Here is a 25,658-nt window from a genome sequence, read left to right on the forward strand (position 1 = left end):
AATCGACCATGCCTTCGACTATTCCTTCAGTGCAGCCAACGTTAGTGCCAACGACAGCTCGCCCGTTTAAACTAAACGAGTGTCAGAAATTGGTGGAGAAAATTGACGCAACTTTAAACTAGGTACTAAAGTTAAACGGGTTTAATTTATACCAGGTTTAACTCGATTTGGAGAAAATGGCCCTTAGTGTCCACTGAAACACAGAAGACAACAAAACTAGTAGTAAAAATGCTAGAACCTTTCTTGGGTATTGGACACACTCTCTGGATGGACAATTACTATAATTCTCCAGATTTGTGTCTTATATTGAAGAGGAATAGTGTCAATGTAGCTGGTACCCTTAGGCTCAATAGGAAAGATGTTCCAAAGGAAATAAAATAACACAAATTAAAGAAAGGTGAACTTGTAGCGTATCATTTATGGGGTGTCATGGTTCTGAAATGGCTTGACAAGAAACAGGTTTCTTTCATTTCCACATTTCATGATGCCTCAATGAAAACCTCAGATAAACGGGGCAAAGAAATAGAGAAACACACTGGCAACACAGAATATAATAAGTTTTTGGGGGAGGTGTTGATCTCAAAGATCAGAAACTGCAGCCCTACCTCACAGAGAGGAAGCTCTGCATAAAAGGACTATTATTGAACACAGCAATTCACAATTCCCTTATCATCTACAACGCATCCTGGAATGTGAAAAAAAGTCAGTCACCTCAATTACAGAATTCAGTTAGTGCAGGCACTCATTGAAATCCATGGAAAGACTGCAGATTTCTGTAAACTTGGCAGACTTTCCAAAACACCTCCTCCACAGAGACTTACTGCTTGACATTTAATTGAAAGGCTCTAAACCTTACAAAAGGTGTGTGGTGTGTATGCAAAAAACTGGAAAATGGAAGGAAACACCATTCTGGTGCAAGCAATGCGGCGTTGGGCTCTGTGTAGATGGGTGTTTCAGAGTTTATCACACTGAAGCCAACTTTCAGGTGAGTTAAAATAATTTCTTTTTTTTTTTTTTTTTTTACTTTTTTTGTAACAAGGTGCCTATTGTGGTGTATATCTTCTCAAAATTTGGGTTATGTATATGCAAATATTGTCAAGGTATAAATGTTTATTTGAAGTACTGTAACATAGCTGCTGCTTGGCCATTTAAATTACCGCCAGTAGGCTCTGGCAAGAGAATTTTATTCCCGGCTTGAGGGGTTAATAGCAACAACCGTGAATATTTCTTCAACTAAAGTAAACTCGTTTCCTCATCCTGAGGTGGTGCAGCCCCCAATGGAGGGGAGCTGCATGTACCATTTTTAACGCATATTAACTTTCCTGCCATTCTTAAATCTCTGGCAATATGGTACGAAGAATTGAACTCAGGCCCCTGAGAATGACAGCTAACTGTGCTAACCATTACACTGATGGACATTCTTAACTACAAAAAAACAGACATATGGCATGCCTGATGCGCGCTTTAATTGCGTAGGTCGGACACGAAACTATTCACCTATTTGTACGACGTCATCAGAGCTGCAGTAGGCCTATACTACGAAGGTGACATTTCGTAACTACGAAACACAGATGTACTGCATGACTTTGAGACGATTTCATTGCGCGGGTCATACGGACAAAACTATTCACAAATTTGCATGTCATCGGAGCTGCATTAAGGCTTGTACCTGCTTCGAAGTGGAATCGTCGTTGTTCTTTAACGAATTACATTCGGGGGTCTTGTATGCAAGATTTATTTATTTTTCTTTGTCCCAAAAAGCCAGTGTGTGTGTGCATGGATGTGTGTGTGTGTTCCTAATACGCGAGGGGGTCTAATACACGATTAAATATGGTACTTTAGGACAAAACCCTGTATCAGGGCAAGCCAAGGAATGCCTAAACAGAATGCAGTTCGAACAGTTTTTGTAAGCAACATTCAGTGTTCAATTGTGTACACAAACAACTATCAGTTCACTGATTGTCAGTTTTTAGGAATGCAGAGCATTTCGGAAAATAAATAAAATAAATTGTCCATCATGTCATTCCTAACATTCCTAAGCTTGCCCTGACAGAGTTTCATTCTAAACAATGCATTTCTGTTAGAAAATTCTAGTATTTTGATCCTTCTAAGGGACACTTGGTTTTTTGTGTGACCTTCTGAATCACCCGGTTTATAATATACAGTGTGGTCTGAAACAACGTGAACCAGGTAGATGACTGCTAGAGGGTTGGTCAGACTGATATGTAATTTGAAAAAATTAATTTGAAATCTCGCGCTTTTGTCACTTTATCAGTTGCTGAAGTTAGCTAATCAGATTGCTTCGCTTGTGAATTCAAATGGACTTTGCACGCAGGTGTTGCTATATCTGCACATGGCTTAAAATTGGCTTGATGGCACCAATGGAAGAAAACATAATTAACAGGGAAGGGACTGAACGTGGATCTCCAAGCTGACAGAAATGTGCCGTAACAACTACGCTATGGCGACACCGGCTGAATCACAGGGTGTGTTTGGGCCGATTGCAGAAATGGTGACTAGTTTTATGCCTTAGACGTCTACCCAAACGACGTCTCAGTTACGCATGACGTTCTATAGCATAAACAATGTTCAGCCGGAGTTTAGCCAGACATCGTTTAAAGTTTCAATGTTGGTTCGAAAATTGAGATAGAAGTATCCTCTGTGTAAGTGTTGCTTGTCGGAACCAATGAAATTCGTCGGTGTGTATGCCAAATGTTAGTCGGCTGTCATCTTCCTACTAGCTAATTGATATTACACGAATAAGGTTAAGCATGAGCATAACTTACCCACAGATAAGAATATCAATTTCTGTGGAAATGAATTCTCAAAATATTATCGAGACTAAAACGACATGCCACCATTTGAGGAAGTGTAGCTTTGATTATAGTGCTGTTACGGTGAGAGTAATGTGAATAGCACTGGCTAAGGGAAAATGAAAGTATTGCACTATGTAACCGAATGAGTTATAGATGACATATAGATGTAGCTTGCATTCTTGAAATTGTAGGTTCGAAATGTACCATTGGCAGTCCTAAAGACGGTTTTCTACAGTTTGCCCATTTTTACACCAGCCAAATTCTGGGGCTGTTATGGCCACGGCTCTTCCTTCCGATTCCTTGCCTTTTCCTATCTCATAGGTGCAGAAAACTTAAATGAATCAGCGCGACGGTTAAAAAAAAAAAATAATAATAATAAAAAAAAAAAAACCCCTGCACACACACAACCTACTTTGTAGTGTCACTATTATGTGTGCTTACCTGGCAGTAAATATCTGAATCCCTTTTGGTTGATGTATGTGACAGCTCTCTTGAGGATCGGACAAGTTATTCTAACGTGGATGTAGTTAATGTGACCTATAATTCCAGGGAAATTGTCCCAAATATAATAAAATATATTGGTTGACAAGAACTGTACTCAAGTTGAGTTACTGAACGGTCCCTTGTGTCAGGCTTAAGAAACAAGTCCCTTATATTATCTGTTGAAAAGTGGAAATTGTATTTCAAACTGTACCTTCCCATAGATTTCAAATAAATTGCTGCGATTTTGCAGCAGACGACCCACAGGAGGCCCTCTGTCTAACTTTTCTTCCCGGAATCATCTCATGATAATACAAATGATATATTTCATGGTACATAACCTCTGATTGTGATTCACTCCTAAAATTTGAGGTTAAACAGTGTTCTCGGCATTGTTTAAACATTGGTTTTAGACAGTGTCCATGTGATAAATAACGTCTCTGCAATGCGGCAGCCATATTTAGACATTGTTTAACCGTAAACATAATCTAAATACAGTTTCTGCAATTGGCCCTTTGTGTTTGAAGCTGATTTCTTGTGTTGGTTCTGAAGCCTGTATTAAGCCATATGCAACTTGGCAAAACCGCCTTGCAAGGCCCATTGGAATTCGCCCATGAAGTGATCTGATGGGTTAAATTCTGCAGCTGATAAAATGACAACTGTGCGAGATATCAGATTATTTTTTGTCAATATGACCAATCCTGTAACACTCATACACCTAGTTCATGTTGATTCCGACCACCCTGTATATACGTTTCTTTTTATGTTATTCATCTTCCCAAGTATTTAATGTCAATATGATTTCTTGTTATGCATTAACTTACTTCTGACACAACAATAATAGTACACAAGAACCTCATTTATACAGATTAAGTGGGACCGGAACTGATCCGGATTATCGAAAATCCAGATAAGCCGGAAAAAAATAAAAAAACAAATACAGTACATGTTATATAATTTAATTAACATACTGTAAGTTGTACAGTAATACCTTTTTTCAATTGTCCAAAAAAATATAAGAACAATTTTCTTACATTTACGACTGTTTTATGCACTAAAATAATGTGTAAGTTTTTCTGTTTTACATTTGTATAGCGTTTTCACACAGCACGATCACGAAGATGTTTTACTAACATCAGTTCTGCCAGTGGTTTCAGTCGAGGATCCTAAATAGGCTATCAGTTTGTCCAGCTGCATTGTTGTCTCTCCATGTGCCAGTTTCTTCTGATGGAGCGCCGTTTTCATTTTCAAATTCACCATCAGTGAATTAGTAGTGCATTGCATTCAGCAGAGCGCAGGTTTGAATTCCACCTCGGCCATCCTGGGAACGGTTTTCCGCGGTATCCCATTCCCAATTCCAGGCAAATGCCGGGACGGTACCTTTGATAGACAGTGGCCGAATTACTTACAATTCCTGTCCTTAACTATCCTTGGCGGAAAAGACATTCAAGAAGAGTCGACCCCGTAAAAGAAATAGTGTACAACTAAAAATAAGTTTTTATTATTTTTGATCAAGATTAATAAGGGCCGGGTAAACGAGGTTCTTGTGCAATACCTCATTAATGGAAGGAATATCCATGACACAACAAAAGCTAACCAATTAATCCAGGGAAGGAACTAAAGTAAGTCCATTATAGTGAGAATTCATAACGGCGAAAAATATAGTCGCTTTAGCGGATTGTCGTTGTACCTGATTTTTCGTAAAAGTTGGGGAAAACCTCATACACATTAAAATCAGTACAAAACGGCAGTCACTTTGTTCAAAACTTGTGTTTTCGTGGATAATATCCACACTACAGCTTACTTGCTTGTTATTTTTAGAAATCCATTACTATGTGAAAGTGTAAGCTTGATTTCATTCTGAAAAAATTATAGTATAACTCCAGAGGTCTCTGCGACAAACACTTCAGTTTTCTTCTTCAGAGTCTCCTAATGTAACCGTATATTTTTCATGAAAACATATTTCAAGAACAAATAGAGAAATGATAACCTCCTTGCTACAAAATTACATGCAAATAGCCTTTCCGAAATGTAAACAGATGCGAGAAAATATACAGTAAACCATCCTCTGAAATCAATGATATACTCTGCCATATCTTGGTGTATCACATTCTAAACTTAATTTTAGTATATAACATTAAAATTGAGCAACTGTTTACTTCAGCCTTTATTTCTAACGAGTTAACAACTGTTATCAGTGGATCGGCCACGTCATTTATGCATTTATTACGAAAACGTGTTATCCTCTTTCACTTTGAATTTTCCTTTAGAGAACAGCAATCGACGGTTATTACTTATCAATTCCGACATCGCCTTCAAATGTCGATGAAAGAGCTCGCAGGTGTACACAGTGAGAAAATGATACCGAAGGTCGAATTCTGTGGCAGACGCTTCATTTTTCTTATTCAACCACCGTCATTTAACCTAACTTAATCGCGTGTGTACAATGAAAACATATCAAGCGCCAGCAGAAAAATGATGACCTCGCTATAAATTTACATGGGAATAGCATTATAATAAATGTCAGAAATTTATTTCACTTCCACCTATTCACAACAATTCAAAATGTTGACATTTAAGTTAAAAGATTATTAAAATGAAATATGAGACATGTTTCGCACTTTCATTACTTGTAATGGGAATAGCCTTACCGAAACTTAACCAGACGCGAGAAAATATAATCTAACCTCTGAAATCTGTGATGCGCTCAGCCATATCTTGAGGTTTATCACATTCGTACTTAATTTCAGTGTAGAGTATTGAAATTAAATGATCATTTACGTAGCCTTTATTTCTAAAACTGCATGTATCATGAAAACATATTCCAAGTACAAATAGAGAAATTATAACCTTCTCGCTATAAATTTCATAATAATAGCCTTTCCAAAACTTAACCAGACGCGAGAAAATATAAGCTTACCTCTGAAATCAATGATACAGTCTGCCATATCTTGAGGTGTATAATATTCTTAATTGCATTAGTTAGCATTAAAATATTAAGCGATCACATACTTAGCCTTCATTTCTACCATATTAACGAGTGCTGTCGAACACGTTATTTACATATTTATTACGAAAACTGTTTCTCCTCTTTCATTTCTAATTTCTTTACGGAATAGCAGTCGACGGGTATTACTAATTGACTCAGACTTCGCCTTCGAATGTTGACGAGAGAGCTCGCTAGTGGACATAACGAGGAAAGTATACCGAAGATGATCGATCACATGTAATATAATGGCTGGATGCATAGATATCAGTAGCAGAAAAAATCGCACCCACTTAATCGCTCGTAATAACAAATGTGTCAGTGATAGGGCTCTCGCTGTAATCAGAGGATAATACACAGTTAAATATAGGAATTTTGAAGGGACAGACAAAAACCAATGTTATAATGGGGTTCTCGTTATATGCCGTACTCGCTACAGCAGACTTCTACTGTATATGATAGTGGCCAATCAATGATGTTCCACTGTACATGGAACTCACGCATATCGCAGACCAATGAGCAAAGTACATGCTTCTGTTATAACTCCATTAAGGTAGTTTCCATATTATAAAACTAGGGTGTGGTGTATGCTTTTATGGTAGGAAAGAGTAGATGGGTAAATGTCCACTAACAACACCTTGGGGCCTTGGTCTACCAAGCAGCAGCTGCTCAGCACAAGGTGATCAGGGTGATGAATCCTCCCAGCAGTTGTTAGGTTTCTGGATCAGCTCGACTATGTCCCGAACTGTTCTTGCACAGACTGAGTGGATCTTCTACGAGTTATTAGATCCAGGTCCGCCCTAGAATTGAAACCGTGGTCTCCCAGTAAGACTATATTTTCAGAGTTGTAAAATTTGACATTACAACGAAGAGAGAGTTGTCATGTAGTATGACAATTGTGGAAGATATAAAACTTTTTCTCGTAAGAATACATCTTGCAGCAAACTATCTTTTTCCAGGACATTCATAGCTGCATTTTTACAAAGACATAATAATTATAGAATTTCAACTTCGGTTGTCAAGTTCCACAGTTGTGTTAGAAAACCTCCATTTTTTAAGGAACAATAATGAGGATTTTTTGTGATATTTGAATGAAGTTGTTTCTTTTTCAGAGGATAACTAAAGATTATTTAAGACTGAATTGATGCAGGACTCAAACCAGCTAACCATGGTATCAAACCAGGAAGACTTGTCTTAATAATCATGGTCACCAGGTGAGCTATGGACTAGATAGAGAAGAGTGAAAGCATCTTCAAGTGCTCAATTGTTCTTAACAAGATTTACATGCAACTTAAAAATAATAAGTCACATCACAAGCTACACCCCTACCTGGCAAGCTGGAGGGGTTACATGATGATAATGATGATGATCACAAGCTATTTACATTACGATCTTTCAACAAAATTATTCATACAGATCTCGAGAGCAGTGCTCTGTTATCAACAGGGTTCCCCGAATTTAGTCGTACAAGCACTAATAAAATATAAAAGAACAACAACAGTAATGCAATGATATCACAATCTAGCCATCTAATATATAGATGGGATATTATTTATACTATACTTACATAAAAATAAACAATATTCTGACACTAATATAACTTTCAATATTTACAATATATAACAAGGAAAATTAAGAATAAGTATACATAAACTCAAGACAGATTCAACCAGAACAAGGACTGAATTTTGGGAAACCCTGCTACAAGCTTGAAATCACTGAGCTGATGTTAACGTGAAAGACAGAAAATATAATATCTTTCCTCATAACAAAAATGGGGGCTAAAAATACAGAATGAGGAAACGCATTGTACTTTCAAAGGACTGGGATATGTTGTACACATAACTTGCCTTATCACTGCCCTCTTGCTGCACATTCAGTCCCTAGAGGGCAACTTGCTTAACACAAGACATAGGCACCGTAAGTCAGATTCCCGAACCTGACTAGTTTATATGCATGACAGCTTGAAGTCTGTAGCAAGGGACTAGTTAGAAAACACAAGAGTCAGTCAGTCAAAGTGTCAGCTTCAGACTGCTTGTAGTCCTCATATCTTCTTCAAATGGTACCAATATGAAAATTGTACCAGGAATTTCACTGTCATAAGGGCATATGGCGTCGACCACGGATCCTGTTCACCAGGTTGCAAATCTTAAGAGCAGGTCCCAGTTTCAAGCCCATGTACTTCATCATCATATCAGAATTGAGGAGAAGTAGGGCTTTTCCATCAATTTCCTGCAACAGTAGGTACAAATGTAACAGCCTGGGTTAAATTATTGGATACAAGAATGCTACCTATTACAAAGATTGAGAACAAGGTGTCATAGCATTAGACACTGATGAGCATAAAAGTGGACCAACCCTTACTGTTGTTGAAAATGGGGTAACAGCTGCCAACTATTATTTTACAGTAAAACCAACTCCTTAGTGCAATGGGTCAACTTCCATGCATTACAACTGTTTTTACAGACTTCTGAAATACTGCAATGAAAATATCATCCTCCAATGGAGTGGAAGGCATGCTGGTTGCCATTTACAGTACTAAGGTGGACCAAAGTGTGGTGATGAACTCTGTGCTTAAGATTGAGAATATTCAAGTACAGTGAAACTTCTAAGTGCGTTCCTCATTAACACGTTTTCCCGCTTATCCCATTGTAAATTTGAAGTCCCGATTCTCATCGTATTAACTCTATATAAAAATACCTCACTTATAGCGTCACGAAATTTCGCTATTACCACTTGGTATGATCACATTTTTTTCTAGAACTGAAAATGTTACTGTATTTTTCATCCCTTCTGAAAGAAACTTATTTCCAACTTGGGCAAGAGCCGTTGCCACAGTTGTGTAATTACGGGAAAGGCCTTCCTGAATTTCAAAGGACAAGTTGCACTTTCGAGGAGCAAGCCTTTAGCCTCCGAAATGTTCTGTTTTGCTTGCCGGTTAGCAGCGAGATAGCTGAATAGCAGTGTGAGCCTGTTTGTGCTTGTATTTTACATTCTATTCAGAAGGTAGAAATGTATTTTGTGCTGAGTGGGTAGCTAATATATGAAATTGTTATATTAATAAAACCACCTTTCCAATACACAATGTCCTTTATATTTAGGATAAAACCATTTAATTACAAGTAGGACATGTTTCGCTCAATCTTAGTGAGCATCATGCTGGGGCTGTACCTTAATTAAGGCCACGGCCGTAATAATTCTTTGATATTTTTGTTGGCCGTTGCGCACATGTTTTCATATTTTTGTCTGGTGTTGTTCCCACCTTTCAGTGTACTGGTATTTGCTAATATATCATCCCCAGCAGAAAAGGTTTGCGTATTTGTTTTCTCATATTTTTCACACCTTTTAATACTTTCCTCTCATCTTTAGAAATGGTAGATAGGCCTACAGTTTTACTGTAACCATGGATAGATGACGTAAAATGCCCTCATGTCAGAAAAAATCATATCTAGTGTTTCCATGTCCCTGTTGGATACTTTTTATTTGGATATTCATTAGTACGTTTTCTCGCTTAACACGTTCTTTTTCCTTGCACCCTGCAGAAATGTCTTAACGAGGTTTTACTGTATTCCATTGAATGTTCTATTGCCAAAAATATATTTAGAACACTGTGCTGTTTAAAGAAAGAGAGAGAGAGAGAGAGAGAGAGAGAGAGAGAGAGAGAGAGAGAGGATTAACACTTTAGAGTCGACGAGTACATTTGCTTTTGTCGTGGTAAACTGCTGAAATGCTATATACATTTTTCAGGTTGTTGTGGGCTACGGATGTTCGTAATTTCATTCGTAGATGATAAACAAAGACATAAATTATGTTCAAAGTTACTATTTTTGTTTCCTCCCATTAGGGTGACGTATGGTTATTAGGTTGACTATGCAACAGAGAAAGCACACGTCACAGGGGTGACGGCCTTTTTACCTATGTTGTTGTGGAACACTGTGCTCTGTGTTGTGAGCTGTTGATTTACACGCCTCTCAACGAGTTCCTTGTAATTTACAGTTTTGTGACAAGAATTTAATTCATGTTATGTGTTTCTGTGTTGAGTAAGCCACGATTACCGATAGAGAGATAGAAGAACAACTTGAAAAGGGTTCGAATGTTGAATCAAGAGATGTTGACATTTAGGATCTGCAATGTGATGCCACCTTTTCCGAGTCAAAATTCGACAGTAGTTTGTGTAGTGAGGACACTAGCAAAGATTCCGGTGTTGCATCGGGCGATGATTAAACCAAATCACCAGCCAGTGACAATTACTGGGGAACATTCTCAGGTTTGCAGAAACATATTTTATTCACACGTAGCCCCGGTTTACAATTACATCTGAGTGCTCAACCACTATGTAAGAATAAAGCAATAATAAACTCCAATCCACATTATTTTCCTTGCCATTAATAATTGAATTCTGATGGTTGCGTAGGGGTGACAAATGTCAGAGAGATTCTACTGTCTGTTGCGCAATGCACAGCGTGCTGAGAAAGGAATGGGCACTGCGCTAACTCTATGAACACCTTACGTTAACAAGCAATGCAATACAACAGCGAATGGTAGCGCCAGTTTCATGCGACAGCCTAAAGTTGAGAGGCCTGGACACACTACCGTGTCACCCCATGAGGGGTGACATCCTATATTTTGTATGAGGGTCCGTCATCCCACATGGGGTGACATCGTCTTCAAAGTGTTAAGGATTGTATGAGTCCTCTCAAATATGTGATTCCAGTGTGCCAGCAGTTCTAAAAAAAAAGCCTGAAACCATGCTCTCCAGACAAGTTACATGAAAATGAAGATGATGCTGAAGACCTATTATTTAGCACTAGTGAACTATTTGAAGGAATATTGTAACTTGTTGCCAGGCAGCCACGAGTGGTGGTGGTGGTGGTGATTATTGTTTTAAGAGGAAGTATAACTAGGCAACCATCCTCTATATAATACTAATTAGAGAGAAAAAAATGGAATGGATCCGACACTTCGAAAAATAAAGATATCAGTCAAAGGAAGACAAGGGCCATGACGGGCATGAAAATGAAAGATTCCCTAAGGCCTAGCGTGCTCTAATACCGTCGAGGTTAGAAAAGAACAAGAGTTGCCCGAGGGAGGTAAGATAGGATAAATGAAAGTGAGAAGCCTGGCTCAAGTAACTGGAAGCAATTTCAGGATTCAGCTAAGGGCCCCAAGGTCGCCAACCCACGCTCCCAAGTTCAGAGGCCCTCCCTGCTAAGAAACACTCAACAGTAATTCCAGGACATGGTGTAAATTCTGTACTAATAAATACTTGTGTCAGACTGTTGTTCAGGTCCCTGTATTTCTATTTATTTTGTTCAAACCTTGAATTCTAACATCAATGTGACTTTTGGACTTGGATGTAATTAAAGGCAGCAGATGATGATGATGATTATTGTTGTTGTTTTACGGGGCCCATGTCATCAGTCAGTGAAAGACAGAAAGATGAGATCGTGTTACTATGTATTGTAAATATGTTCTCCATGAAATTACACAACTTGTGTGCTGTAAAGGTATTATGCATGATGTTTGTAACAGATCTTTTAAATATGGTTTGGTGGTGGTGATTATTATTTTAAGAGGAAGTACAACTAAATGAACTATATCTCATTTTATCCAAATCTGATATAGGTGAACATGATAGTAGTAAAATAGAGCCTTGTGGACGAGTCAAGTAAAAATTAAGGTTGTTTGAAATGAGTGTACATTTTCCTTTTACACGATCATTAAACCTTCAATTATCAAAGAATTTCACAATGAGGGTTGGCCCACTTTTACACACACCACTTCAATTCAAAGAACAACTTCAGTAACTAAGTCAACCAAGAGAAATATGAGAATTATTCACAACGTACAGACAAATATTACTTACATGTCTCCTAAAAAGATCTGCATGAGCACCAAGAGCAGGATCTATGAAGGCAATGTGCTGAATGACATCTTCGATCGTCCATTCCGATGGATCTGCTGGAGTCTTGGGGGGTGCTTCGGTTGTGGATGTAGCAGCTTCCAGCTCAGCTGAAAAATGAGCAGATTGTAATTCTAAATAACTGACCACATTTTTATTTCAGAGTTGGAGACATAGAACTGTTGTAGCTCAACAGCTGTCTCAGATAAAATATGTGGTTTGGTAAAAATATCTTCATTTCACCTGCAAAAACTGCTATGTGGCAATGTTGTGAAAGTTTATGGTGTTTGGATTTGTTTCTCTTTAATTCTGTATAGAATTCTTCTCTCCCATTCCTTCATTTCAGTTAGTCCATGAACATGTTTCTGAGCCTGAAAGATGTTTTTACAAACCTGAACGATGTATACCCTGGCACAACTTAATGGAATCAGAGATTTTTTCCTCGACATATATATACATTTTTTTCAAAAAACATATCGTCTTACATAGAACATCTTTACCACTTGGTGAGCCCAACTTTCAGTTTATCTTTTTTGGCATTGAGTTTTCTGTAGGTATCTTTCAGTGTTTCGTTGTGGAACCATACTTGGACCAAAGCTTCTCTCAACTTGAATTTTGTTCAGCAGTCTGCTCTCTTGAATTTACCTGGGAGACAGATCACAGGTCTTCGATAAGACTGAGGTCTGGTGAGTTCTCATACAGAATCTTTCAGAATTCATCATCTTGTCAACTGAGACTAGCGATTCTGGTCCACTGTAGGAGAAACATCCCCAAAACATAATCTTTTCTGGATGTTATGTGATTAAACTTAGGTTTTAATTAATTTTGTGTGGCTATTTCTAGTCGAGTGCAGCCCTTGTAAGGCAGACCCTCCGATGAGGGTGGGCGGCATCTGCCATGTGTAGGTAACTGCGTGTTATTGTGGTGGAGGATAGTGTTATGTGTGGTGTGTGAGTTGCAGGGATGTTGGAGACAGCACAAAGACCCAGCCCCCGAGCCATTGGAATTAACCAATGAAGGTTAAAATCCCCGACCCGGCCGGGAATCGAACCCGGGACCCTCTGAACCGAAGGCCAGTACGCTGACCATTTAGCCAACGAGTCGGACATTAAACTTAGGTGAGATCTGTTCATCCTCAGTTCGACGGACATGTTGAAACCAGATCCCTTGGACTAGGCCGCACTTATCACTTGACTCGCGTATAGATTGGTCTGGTCACACACATACTGATAAAATTCGTCATTCATGAAAATACTCACGTAACTCAAAATACCCTGCTTATTTTCTATTTGAACATTTATAACTGAATTCTCTGTATATAGTGGAACAGGTGGACAACAACTAGGATGATATGTATCAGGCCTTCCTCCATAGGCCTATCGGATTCGGGAATCAGAATTTGAGGAATAAGTTCATCACCAGAATAATCATTGTGAACAATATGTAATAATTTATCTTCCGTAAGAAACTTTGTTTTATAAGCCATTATACTACACTCGGTAAGAACGACACGTACTGCATTGAAATCTCAAGTACCGACTTGACGCGCGAGGAAGTACTGAGATATTCCCGCTAAAACAGCTAAGATAACATGAGCCCACTCAACGCCAGGGTTATCTCAAAAAGGTAAACCAACTTCCTGCTACAACCAGTAACGCTGACTAAGGTGTGGAAGACTGCATAGATGACGAATATAAACAGCATTGCTTCGCGCGGAACATTAAACGTCTTACGCCGTCCGCGGCCCGCAGCATAGGAGCAAGCTTAAACGTCTTACGCCGTCCACGGTCCGCAATGAGTTAATGAGAGAGATTTTGAAGATCTCAAGAAGAGAGGCCTTAAGGCCAAGCTTGCACTTGGGCAGATCAAATTCCAAGTAATTAAGGGAAAAACAAAACTTAGCATTGGCAAGGATGGTACTGAAAGTTCTACAGGCCAACCTACAACATAAAAAATCAGCTGTGGCCAATTTCGCCAAGAAGATCAAGTCTGAGGCTATCGATGTGGCTCTTATACAAGAGCCATGGGTAGTTAAGGGCAGAGTAGCAGGACTGGTGGAATCTGGACATACGCTAATGTACGATACTGCATCAAATATGCCTAGAATATGTTTACTTGTGAGCAGAAAACTAAAATGCCTTCTGTTGCAGGAACATTGTTCAAAGGACTTAATGGCAGCCAAGATAAAACTTGGAAATTGGGAAGGTTCCAGAGAAATAACCATAGGCTCTGCATACCTTCCATATGACTCAACTAATCTGCCCCCATCAGAGTAAGTTGAGAACCTACTGTAATTTGCAATGCAAAGAGGAAAGGTGAACACCTAGTTCTTGGAGCAGATGCAAATTCACACCACATGGCATGGGGCAGCACGAACTGCAATGCAAGAGGTGAGTCTTTACTAGAGTTTATTACTGGAACTGAGTTGACGATACTAAACCTAGGAAACAAGCCTACATTTATAAATAAAAATCAAAGGGGGGTAACAGACATTACAATAAGCACTATGAATATTACAAACTTTATTAAAGACTGGAAGGTGTTGGACGAACCATCATTGGCAGACCACCAGCACATCCAATTTGCAATAGATACAAGACTATGTGGGATTGAGATGTACAGAGACCCAAAAAGAACTAACTGGGATAGATACGGAAGTTCTAGGGAAGCCTGTACAAAAAATTCCAACTAACGTGACAGGACAGAAAGAATTGGATGAGGCAGTGGAACTATTAGAAGAGGCCTTTATAGACTCATTCCATGACAACTGTCCTCTCAAAGAAAAGAAAAACACCAAAAAAGTAAGATGGTGGAACAACAAACTAACCAAAATGAAAAAAGAGGTTAGGATGTTATATAGAATAACATCTAGAAATGGTATGTGTAGGACGTATATGATAGGAAACTCACAGAGTATAACCTAGAGATACGGAAAGCAAAAAGAAAATCTTGGAGACTGTTCTGTGAAAAAGTGGAATCACACACTGAAACAGCAAGGATCCAGAAGGTTCTTAAAGCAACCCATATAAATCAGGTGGGGAAGGACACGCTGGAGATGCTAATGGCGTGTCACTTTCCTGAGATTGAGGAGATGACAGAGGAAGAAATGGTTGGAACAGAGACCGGAGCTCAAAGAGCAGACTGGAACTGTGCCAACAGAATAATAAAACACAACCATGTAAAATGGGCAATTGACACGTTTCACTCTATAGAGGCTATGGGGCCAGATGAGATACTTCCGATACTCCTACAGGAAGGAGGGAGGTACTTGTCAATGCCCCGACCAACCACTTCAGAGCTAGTTTAGCTTTAGGGTACGCGCCAAAATCAAGGTCTGAAGTTAAAGCAGTATTCATACCTAAATCTGGAAGGGCAAACTACGCCCAAGCCAAAGCATACAGAGCATTATGTTTAACCTCCTTCATGCTGAAAGAAATGGAGAAAATTCTGGATAAATACAGTATATCAGAAGAACGGTGCAACTGAACTCAATGTTACATGAAAATCAGTTTGCATATAGACCTGGCAGATCCACTGACGTAGTACTCCACCAGTTGGTTTGTAAACTAGAAGGAAAGCCTAGAATATAAAGCAATTGCACCGGTGGCATTTCTAGATATAGAAGAAGCCTTCAGCAATGCAACCTATGACTCTATGATCAAAGCATTGGAAAAGAGCAAGGTGAGTAAAACCGTCGTCAAATGGATTAAATCCATGTTAAACGGAGAAAAAAAAGAAGGAAAAAAAACATTTTCCAAATTGAACTGTATACTAATATGCCACCTGCATTTTAGGTCTTCACATTAAATTTAAACTTATGCCTTGCGCTGACTTTGACTACTTCAATTACGACCTGAATTTTTATCTTCAAGAAATAGTGCACTGTGCATATACGTTTTTCATTTGTTTCCGGTATTGCGTTTTTTACCATTTTTTTCTTCACAACTGTTTTTTACGTCAACAGTTCTAAAAAAATCTACAAGATCCTAGTTACACATTTCAATTATATTGAATTGTATTATATGTATATATTTATACGTACATTCTCACGACCGAAGCAAATACTGGATCATTAAGCTATTCATCAATTTCAGTCGGTGTTTGAAAGCACAGTGCCTGACGTTTAATATGTCATGCTGATCTTAGGAAACTGGCAGTTTACTTCAGTTGAGCTACTCGTCTTCGGCTTCTGCACGATTTTGGACCTTCACATTTGTTGGATTGTGTTGTGACTTAGCACCTGATAATGTATACAAGCTGGCTTATTTAACTGATCTCCGCTTCTTGTAAACATTATGAGACAATGCCGAACTTAACGTGTGCTATGCTGCTGTTCAGAAGATTGCGCCTAGCTTCTTTTAAGTGACTTACCTTCTACTTCTTCTGAATTTTACAGTGCCTATCCCTGTTGTTTTATTTTGCCTCTTCAACTGTTTTTGTGGGGACTTGATCTTTAATTTCTTTCTTACCTACGCATTGTTTTTTACGTTTTATTTGGCTGATGACCCGGATTGGGGTCGAAACCAGTACCGCTTCCACTTATAATTAAATAGGAATGTAACTCTACATTTCATATTTATTTGTATTGAATAGGTTGAACTACCTTATTTATTATTTCAATTTCATTGTGATACATTTCAATACGGAACATTATGAAATTTTTATCTTTAAATAGATGGAAGGAAGATAAAAGCAACCATTTGAAAAAACGCTGATGGCTAGGGCCATCCAAGGCTGTGCTCAGGGAGGAGTTCTTTTGCCTCTGCTGTGGAACCTCGTGGTGAACAAAATCATAGCTATGCTCAACGAACAGGGTTTCTTTACACAAGGATTCGCAGATGACCTAGTGACTGTGGTTCGGGGTAAGGTGATGAGTGTTATCCAGGACCTCACGCAAAGATCACTCAACCTTGTGGAGAACTGGTGACGGGAAGAACAACTATCAGTCAACTTCAACAAGATAACTCTGGTCCCTTTTACAAGAAGGAGAAAATTAGGGGGAAAGAGATCACTGAAGCTCTTTGGGCAAGATAGATAGATATATATGGAAGAACAGGCGCTGCACCTAGGTGCAGTGTTAGATAAAAATCTAACCTGGAATCCACATGTAGAAAAGAACATAACCCGGGCCAAGAACTTGCTGTATGGATGTAAAAGAGCCGTTGGGAAGACATGGGGCCTAAGACATCAATGGTAATGTTGATATACACAATGACCATTAGACCGCTGATGGCCTATGCTGCAATCATCTGGTGGCAGAAAGTAAGTCAAGGAAAAGTCGGCAGTACATTGGATAGCCTACAGAGAATGGCATGCATAGCCATAACTGGGGCTATGAGAACTACGCCGACAGAAGCCTCAAATACTTTGGAATTACTATGGAATTTCATAAAACGACAGGCTAGATTGAGTTCATATAGACTGGCACAATCAGAGTGCTGGAATGCACAAAGACCCAATCTAGAACACTGTAAAATTAACAGAGTAATAACAGAGGAAGTACTACACGTGCCTTCTGATCGTATGATACCAAAGTAAGCTTTGAAAAACCGTTTGAGACCCAGATAATAGAAAAAGAAGACTGGGATATCAACAAATGGAATACTGAAAAAGAAGATATAGTGTGGTGGACTGATGGCTCAAAGAGTGTGGATGGCACAGGAGGAGGGATCAACGGAGGAAGACTTGAGAGATCAATCCAGATGAGCCTGGGTGCACACACTACAGTCTTTCAAGCTGAAATGATGTCTTGAAGAAAATCTAAAAATGAACTATTGGAATAAGAACATTTTCATTTTTTTGGACAGCCAAGCGGCCATTAATGCACTAGAGGCAGTCTGGATAATATCCAGAATTGTCTGGTATTGCCACTCACTTCTCCTGAAGCTCTCAAAGTACAACATTGTCAAAATAATATGGGTACCAGGGCATGCAGGTGTAGAAGGAAATGAAAAGGCAGATAAACTGGCCAGGAAAGGGGCAGAAACACATTTTGTAGGCCCAGAAACTGTATGCAGGATTTCCTATGGACAAGCCCGGTACTACATAGGAAAATAGGAACAAATGGAAAACTGGAAAAATACTGCAGGATGCAGGCTTGCAAAGGAACTGACAAAAGGACCAAACAAGCAGCATACTAAAGAACTGTTGAAACTCAGCAGAGAAAATATAAGATGGGTAGCAGGACTGTTGACAGAACACTGCCATCTGAAAAAAACACCTGCAGAGAATTGGTGTAATAAGAGACAACATATGTAGGAAATGCAATAAAACAGAGGAATCACCGAGCTCGATAGCTGCAGTCACTTAAGTGCGGCCAGTATCCAGTATTTGGGAGATAGTAGGTTCGAACTCCCACTGTCGACAGCCCTGAATATGGTTTTCCGTGGTTTCCCATTTTCACACCAGGCAAATGCTGGGGCTGTACCTTAATTAAGGCCACGGCCGCTTCATTCCCATTCCTAGGCCTTTCCTATCCCATCGTCGCAGTAAGACCTATCTGTGTCGGTGCGACGTAAAGCAACTAGCAAAAAAAGCAAAAAAGAAGCAGAGGAATCAGCTGAACACATACTTCTTGAATGTGAGGCGCTGGGTAGAATCAGACTCTCACTCTAGGACTACCAAGTGAAGACAAGAGAGAAAATCCAAGAAGACCCAACAAGAACAACCTGCAGCTTTGTGAAGGGAACAGGTATTTCTAGGTGGGAATGAAGAAAAAATATGGTAACAAAAGATCTTAGAGGTTGACGCTAATTAGAAACTAATATTTAGAGGCACCATGAAGAAAAGAAGAACATGCTTCTCTTCATATTCAGACAACACACTACACTTCCAAACACCACAGAAACATGCAATAGTTATTACTAGACCTCGGACTTTAAGGGCTTACATATTATTTTAGCTGCCTAAAATAGACTCTCAAATATGCTCTAAAATCTATTTAGGCAGCTTCAATTTTACGTATTTTAATGGGCATCAAAATACCATGCTTATTTTGCTAAATTGATCACAAAAGTGTAATAGACTAAGACAACTTGAAAAACAATATTCTTTAACCATTATTATAATTATTATAATTACGACTTGTGAGGTATTAGCTTGTAACCGTACAAATGTACGATCCCCAAAGGTTTAGGTTAGGAAATTTTCGTAAGATAATTCGTAATATTGAAATCATGTAATTATGGTCATTTATAATGTAAAAACATAATATTATAAGAATAATTTGTAGTAGGGAATTTTGTATCTGTGTAACTTTAATTTGTGTAAGAGTCTGCACATGGCATGGCAGTGTAGGTTGCTCAAGAATTGTGCAACACAGAAAACAGTGGCTATATCGGGAAAGATGGTTGAAGTCGGTTGAAACTGTTGTAACAAAGTGGCTTGGAAACCCGGAGTACGGCAGGTAGTATAGGCTGAAGATTGTAGTTGATCAACGTGGATGTACATGAGTGGACGTTCTATGTCATATCAGACACTCTATAGCCAATACGAGGGCTTTGTTTTTTAAGTGAAGTTGGGTTGACTGAGTGACGCGTGAAGAAGTACCTGTGAGGGTGTTGCTACCTGTAAACTTTTCGGGAAGCTATACCCACATGTAGCCAGCTTATATAAGTATGTACGCGTGTGCGGCTAGCCATTCTCATTCTCATTCTGATTCTGTTTCTCATTTGGACCAATGCGCGGGAGCTACTTTGCATAGTTTCCTATGCGTTTTTCAGTATCCGTTACAGAGTGAGCACTTTATAATCACAGGTGCTAACGAGTTTCCGGTGGACGTTCTGTAAAAGACACTACCAAGTGTTTGTTTCTAAAACTCTGTATAATAATCATACTATAATTCTTCTATGAAATGATGTACAGTGGATGTGAGGGTGCATATTGAATCCAAATTCTGGAGTGGCTGTGTCGTTGTGCACAGAGCTAATTCTTGGTAAAGGAAATCGTTGGCTGAGTATGCAGCTTCTCATTTGGAGAAACGTGAGGTGTCACACTAATCTGTGTGGCAATCGCAAATGACTCAATGAAGAAGAGGGTAAACAAGGTTAGGGATGCTCTTTGTAAAGAAGGGTGCATCCGTAAGTAGAGAAAGTCGTCGTACTTTTCTTTACTAGTTTAGGATTTTTTTCTGTAGCAGTGGGGAGTGCTGTAAGACTTTTACCTAGAGGCATGTTGTGAAATGTATATAGTGAAAATAATTTTGTTCGTGGTTTTTAGTGGTTTGTATATTTGCCCTTTTGTAAATGGCAAACACGAGTTGGTCTCATCAACTGATGTTTTTTTTGTTAGTGGTTTATATGCTTAAAGTAAATACAATTTTTTTTTTTAATATTCCACCTTCTCAATACTAAAAAATCATTTGATGTTTTTTACAAAAACATTACAATGACGTTAAAAGGTACTAGTTTCGGTCCACTGTGGACCATCATCAGCCTAGCCAAATTACAACAGTAAAAGACATAGTGATAAAAATAGTATGGAGAAATGAGAGAGGATCTAGAAGGATGGGATGGTGGTGGAATGACAGATAAAAGTGAAAAAAACCGTATTTGCGAATAATGATAAAAGTAACAGAAGTGTTCACAATGACAAGTAAAATCTTGTGAAGTCACGTAAAAACTCTTGATGAGATAGTCTTTGGTTGGCAGTTGCTCCTCTGTTGCACGATTGACATATATAATTACGTATATGCTTCTAGAAAGTTGTAGATGTAAGTTCCACTTTTGCGTAGAGGGAAGAATTGTCCGATGAGACTAGCACCAGATTAAAATTGACAAAGTTGAACCTGTTCTATGGTGGAATTAAAGGCTTTCTGTGTTGAACAGAAGTAGTCTCAGTTCAATCGGGACCCCAATGAACCTGGGGAAAGAAGATAGTATTAACGCGGGTAATCGGATAGAGAACAAGCGAGGCACCGGAAAATATAAACGATGACCCACCTTGCGCTGCGTGGAACAAACTTGCTGGATTGAATGAAACTTACGGAGTGAGCGTGGCGCGGAGTAGATCTGCAGGAAAGGGGTAGGTGAATACGGAGGGGAGGAATGACGTAAGAGGAAGTGAAGGTGTTTGTACTGTCGGGGGACCCTTAATTGACTTAAAGAAAGAATTTTGAACGACCGATTTGTTTTTTCTGTAATAAGTAATGAAAAGGTCAAATAAAATATTGGGTTTCTCAGTTATTTCGTTAAGGTTATAGTTGGCATTAAGTATTGATCTAAATGAATGTAAAAGTTCTCTATTATATTGAGTAAGAGGCCCTTTCTTAGCTATTTTGAGAATGTCCATGTCTGTTTCAATATTCGTTAATTTGTGGTTATAGTCGACCATATGTTGGGTGATAGCTGAAAATTTGTTGTATCTGACTGCATTGAAATGTTCTAAATATCTAATGTTGAAGCTCCGGCCGGTTTGCCCCACATAAGAAATATTAGAGCATGTATTACATTTAATCCTGTAGATGCCTGATTTTGTGTACCTATTTATTTTATTAATATGTGAGGTGTTATGTAAGATCTGTGTGTTGTTGTTGTTGGTTTTAAAGGCTATTTTCATACCTTTTTTTTTTAAAACATTGGTGATCTTGTGAATTCCATTGACGTAAGTGAAGATGGAAAAAGAGTCATGTTTAGGTGGTTCCTTTTTAAGTGTGGTCTTGGGGCGAAATTTATGTTTGTTAATGATGTTTTCTATGAAATGGCTATTGAAGCCATTGAATCTGGCGATGTAGCGGATAGTATTCAATTCGGTATGAAGATCTTTTTTATTCATAGGAACGTTGAATGCTCTATATACAAGACTGTTATATGTTGCTTTTTTGTGGGGGAGGGGGTTTATATTTTCCGGTGCCTCGCTTGTTCTCTATCCGATTACCCGCGTTAATACTATCTTCTTTCCCCAGGTTCATTGGGGTCCCGATTGAACTGAGACTACTTCTGTTCAACACAGAAAGCCTTTAATTCCACCATAGAACAGGTTCAACATTGTCAATTTTAATCTGGTGCTAGTCTCATCGGACAATTCTTCCCTCTACGCAAAAGTGGAACTTACATCTACAACTTTCTAGAAGCATATACATAATTATATATGTCAATCGTGCAACAGAGGAGCAACTGCCAACCAAAGACTATCTCATCAAGAGTTTTTACGTGACTTCACAAGATTTTACTTGTCATTGTGAACACTTCTGTTACTTTTATCATTATTCGCAAATACGTTTTTTTTTCACTTTTATCTGTCATTCCACCACCATCCCATCCTTCTAGATCCTCTCTCATTTCTCCATACTATTTTTATCACTATGTCTTTTACTGTTGTAATTTGGCTAGGCTGATGATGGTCCACAGTGGACCGAAACTAGTACCTTTTAACGTCATTATAATGTTTTTGTAAAAAACATCAAATGATTTGTTAGTATTGAGAAGGTGGAATATTAAAATTTTGTATTTACTTTAAACATAGTCTTAACTCAATACGGAACCTTTCAATGGTGGTTTATAGTTGTCTGTATATTTGCCCTTTGTAAATGGCGAACAGGAGTTGGTCTCATCAAGTGATGATTATTGTGGTGTTTGTCATATTATTTTTTTTATTATTTTGGGAGTAAAGTCATGGAATGAAACTTGCAGTAAATCTTTTATCAGTGGAGTAAGGATGAACCTGGCATGCTACCCAAATTTAATTTCAGGGGTAAACAGTAACGGGTAAGGTTATAAAGCAAGTCTGGAGCTTCGTCAGCCTGATGACCGTCGCCTTGGGAGAGAGAGTTGCTCGTTGCTCTAAAAAGTTAATTCTTCCTGTAATTTTTTGTAGGTGGTGCTCAATTTCGTTATTTATACTTATTCTAGTGACCATTTATTCATTTGGTATCTTCAATAGCTTGTAGAAGTTGCAACTGGTGCACAAGCTATGAAATGTTTACATCCATTTATTAGAACAGTAGAAGTCCGTTATAGTGAGAATTCATAACGGTGAAAAATTTACTCATTATAGTGGAATGCTGTTATATCCGGAAAACTCCCCATGCACATTAAAAACAGTATGTTCAAAACATGTGTTTTCACAGATGATATCCTACTTGTTTGTTATTTTTCGAAATCCAATACTACGTGAAAGAATGCGTTAAATTTCACTCTGAAAAAAAAAAATAGTACCGTATTTCTCCGAATCCAATCGAACCCCACATTTTCCTTCAAAAAATTTAAATGAAGCTCAAAAAGTACTTTGTAAAATCATATGAATGCCTTTGTTGTACAGTAGGCCTATGCATTTTTAGACTATTTTTAGATGGCAAACATTGACCTTCGTCATGCCATTTTTTTCTTTGCAGCTGCAAAAGTATTCTTTATTTCCGCGGGGTTAAGGACCATTAACTTAAAACTGACCCGTTGAAAATTTGCCGGCAATACCTATTCCATACGTCTCTACAATACGAATCATCAGGAAATTATTCTTGTTGTATATAAAACTGTTACTTTTACTCAGTGTCAGATATAATCGGCTACTGCTACACGACGTCTCACTTGCCGGGTTCGGCGAAATTGAGCGGCTAGCGATGTACAGGCCTAATCGCGGACGTTGAAAGTCAACGAACGAGTTTATTGCGCCATGGTATGGCCATGATATAGATGTTGATTCCCATAGGAAATCTGAAATATTTGTTCCGAATGAATAAATTCATAATACCAATATAAATGGTTCATTATTGGGCATTATAAATTTTCCAGCTAACTAATTCCTGGTTGCCAGCGTTTCGCCCCCGTGTACTAGGCTGGGCTCATCAGTTTGTACCTAGCACACCTACCAAGACGCTGGCTAGTGCATACCGTGGAGGCCACTGCGTAAGCTAATTGTAGCCACCGGCAGTGCCAATGCACTATGAGAGACTTTGTCTCATTATTAAAAATTGATGCCTGCTTGGCCATCAGATGATATAGATGTTGATTCCCATAGGGATTCTGAAATATTTGTTACGAATGAGTAAATTTATAATACAAGTATAAATGGTCCGTTATTGGACATTATAAATTCTCCAGCTAACTCATTCCTGGTTGCCAGCGTTTCGCCCCCCGTGTGCTAGGCTGGGCTCATCAGTTGGTACACGGGGGCGAAACACTGGCAACCAGGAATGAGTTAGCTGGAAAATTTATAATGTCCAATAACGGACCATTTATATTGGTATTATGGTATGGCCATTTCGCCCTTGCATTTTTCATGCGCATACCTCACAATTTCATTTTCGACTTGTTTAAAGCATCCTTGTTGCGGACCACTGAATGCATTTTTTGTACAGTACGCATTTTTTTAGTTCATTGTCTTCACGCTAACGTCAAATATTGGCTTTAGTTAGGCCTATACCATATTTTCTTGCGGCTGCATAATTATTCTACATTTCCGAGTGTTTAATAACCATTAACTTAAAACTGGCATCATAATATCGACGAGAACCAGTTGAAAATTTCCCGGCAATACGACTATCATCATCATCATCATCATCATCGTTGACCAACTCCAGTTACCCAGGTGTGGTATACGAGCCCCTTCCATTTTGTTCTGTCCATGAACAATTCTTCGTTCACAATCCGCTCCCAATCCTGACCTCTCTCCTCTACATCCTTCTTCACTAAGTCTGTCCATTTTTCTCTAGGTCTGCCCACTGGTCTCTTTCCCCTGATTTCTCTTTCATACTCCTTTCTTGCAGACCAGATGGCACTCATTCTTTTTGTCTCAAACCAGTTTGACAGTCCACAACCAACTTGTACACAGCTTCTGGTTTTCTCGTAAAGTACTTAACTTTTGAAATTAGACTGTCGTGATTGGTGGCTCCATATTTTTCAGTCTTGCCTTTTGGATCTTCTGGAGTAAGGAGTCTTACTGTCCTACGTCTTCTCTGACTTTTTCATTCCTGATTTTATCCCTCCTGATTTTCTGGATCATTGTGCATAGGGACTTCATTTCTGCTGCTTGGAGTTTCGAGTTGTCCTTTCTGTTAATGTAGCGGTTTCAAGGCTGTATGTGAGGATAGGGGTGTAGTACGATTTATACAGTGTCATCTTAGTTTTGAGTGGTACTTGTTTATCCCATAGTAGCTGTCTTACTTGGAGGTAAAAATGTATTGCTTAGCTGAATCGACTGTTTACTTCATATTTAGCTAAGTTATCATTGGACATTATACTACCCAAGTACTCAAATTCTGTGACACTGTCCAGCTTAGTGCCATTTAGCATGATTTCTGGCTGATTGTCACCCTTCTGTAACTTCAACACCACCATTTTAGCCTTGTTGATGTTTAATCCATATCTCTCAAACTCCTGACTCCACCCCTGCAGCCTCTTTCTACATCTTTCTCTGAGTTACCCCAAATTAGTACATCATCTGCAAATGCAAATGCTTTCAAGTCTTTTCTTTTAGTGCCTTTAATAAGGTATCCATTACAATGATAAATAAAAGGGGCGACAAAGCACTCCCTTGTTGT

At 38.7% G+C, this 25,658-nt stretch overlaps 1 protein-coding gene across 3 annotated transcripts in view; it reads right to left on the minus strand.

Moving 5' to 3' along the window:
* Positions 1–7,796: 7,796 nt before the first annotated feature.
* Positions 7,797–25,658, minus strand: part of Scm (Polycomb protein Scm) — a 478,066-nt gene continuing 460,204 nt past the window's right edge. For all 3 annotated transcript variants that reach the window (XM_067142594.2, XM_067142591.2, XM_067142593.2), the window contains 2 exons: positions 12,149–12,294; positions 7,797–8,514 (listed from right to left, as the gene is read on the minus strand). In XM_067142594.2, coding sequence (XP_066998695.1) covers positions 8,380–8,514; positions 12,149–12,294 — 281 coding nt within the window. In that variant the 3' untranslated portion in view covers positions 7,797–8,379. The remainder of the gene's footprint in view (positions 8,515–12,148; positions 12,295–25,658) is intronic.

This window comes from Anabrus simplex, chromosome 3 (genome assembly GCF_040414725.1).
Source record: "Anabrus simplex isolate iqAnaSimp1 chromosome 3, ASM4041472v1, whole genome shotgun sequence".
NCBI lineage: Eukaryota > Metazoa > Arthropoda > Insecta > Orthoptera > Tettigoniidae > Anabrus > Anabrus simplex.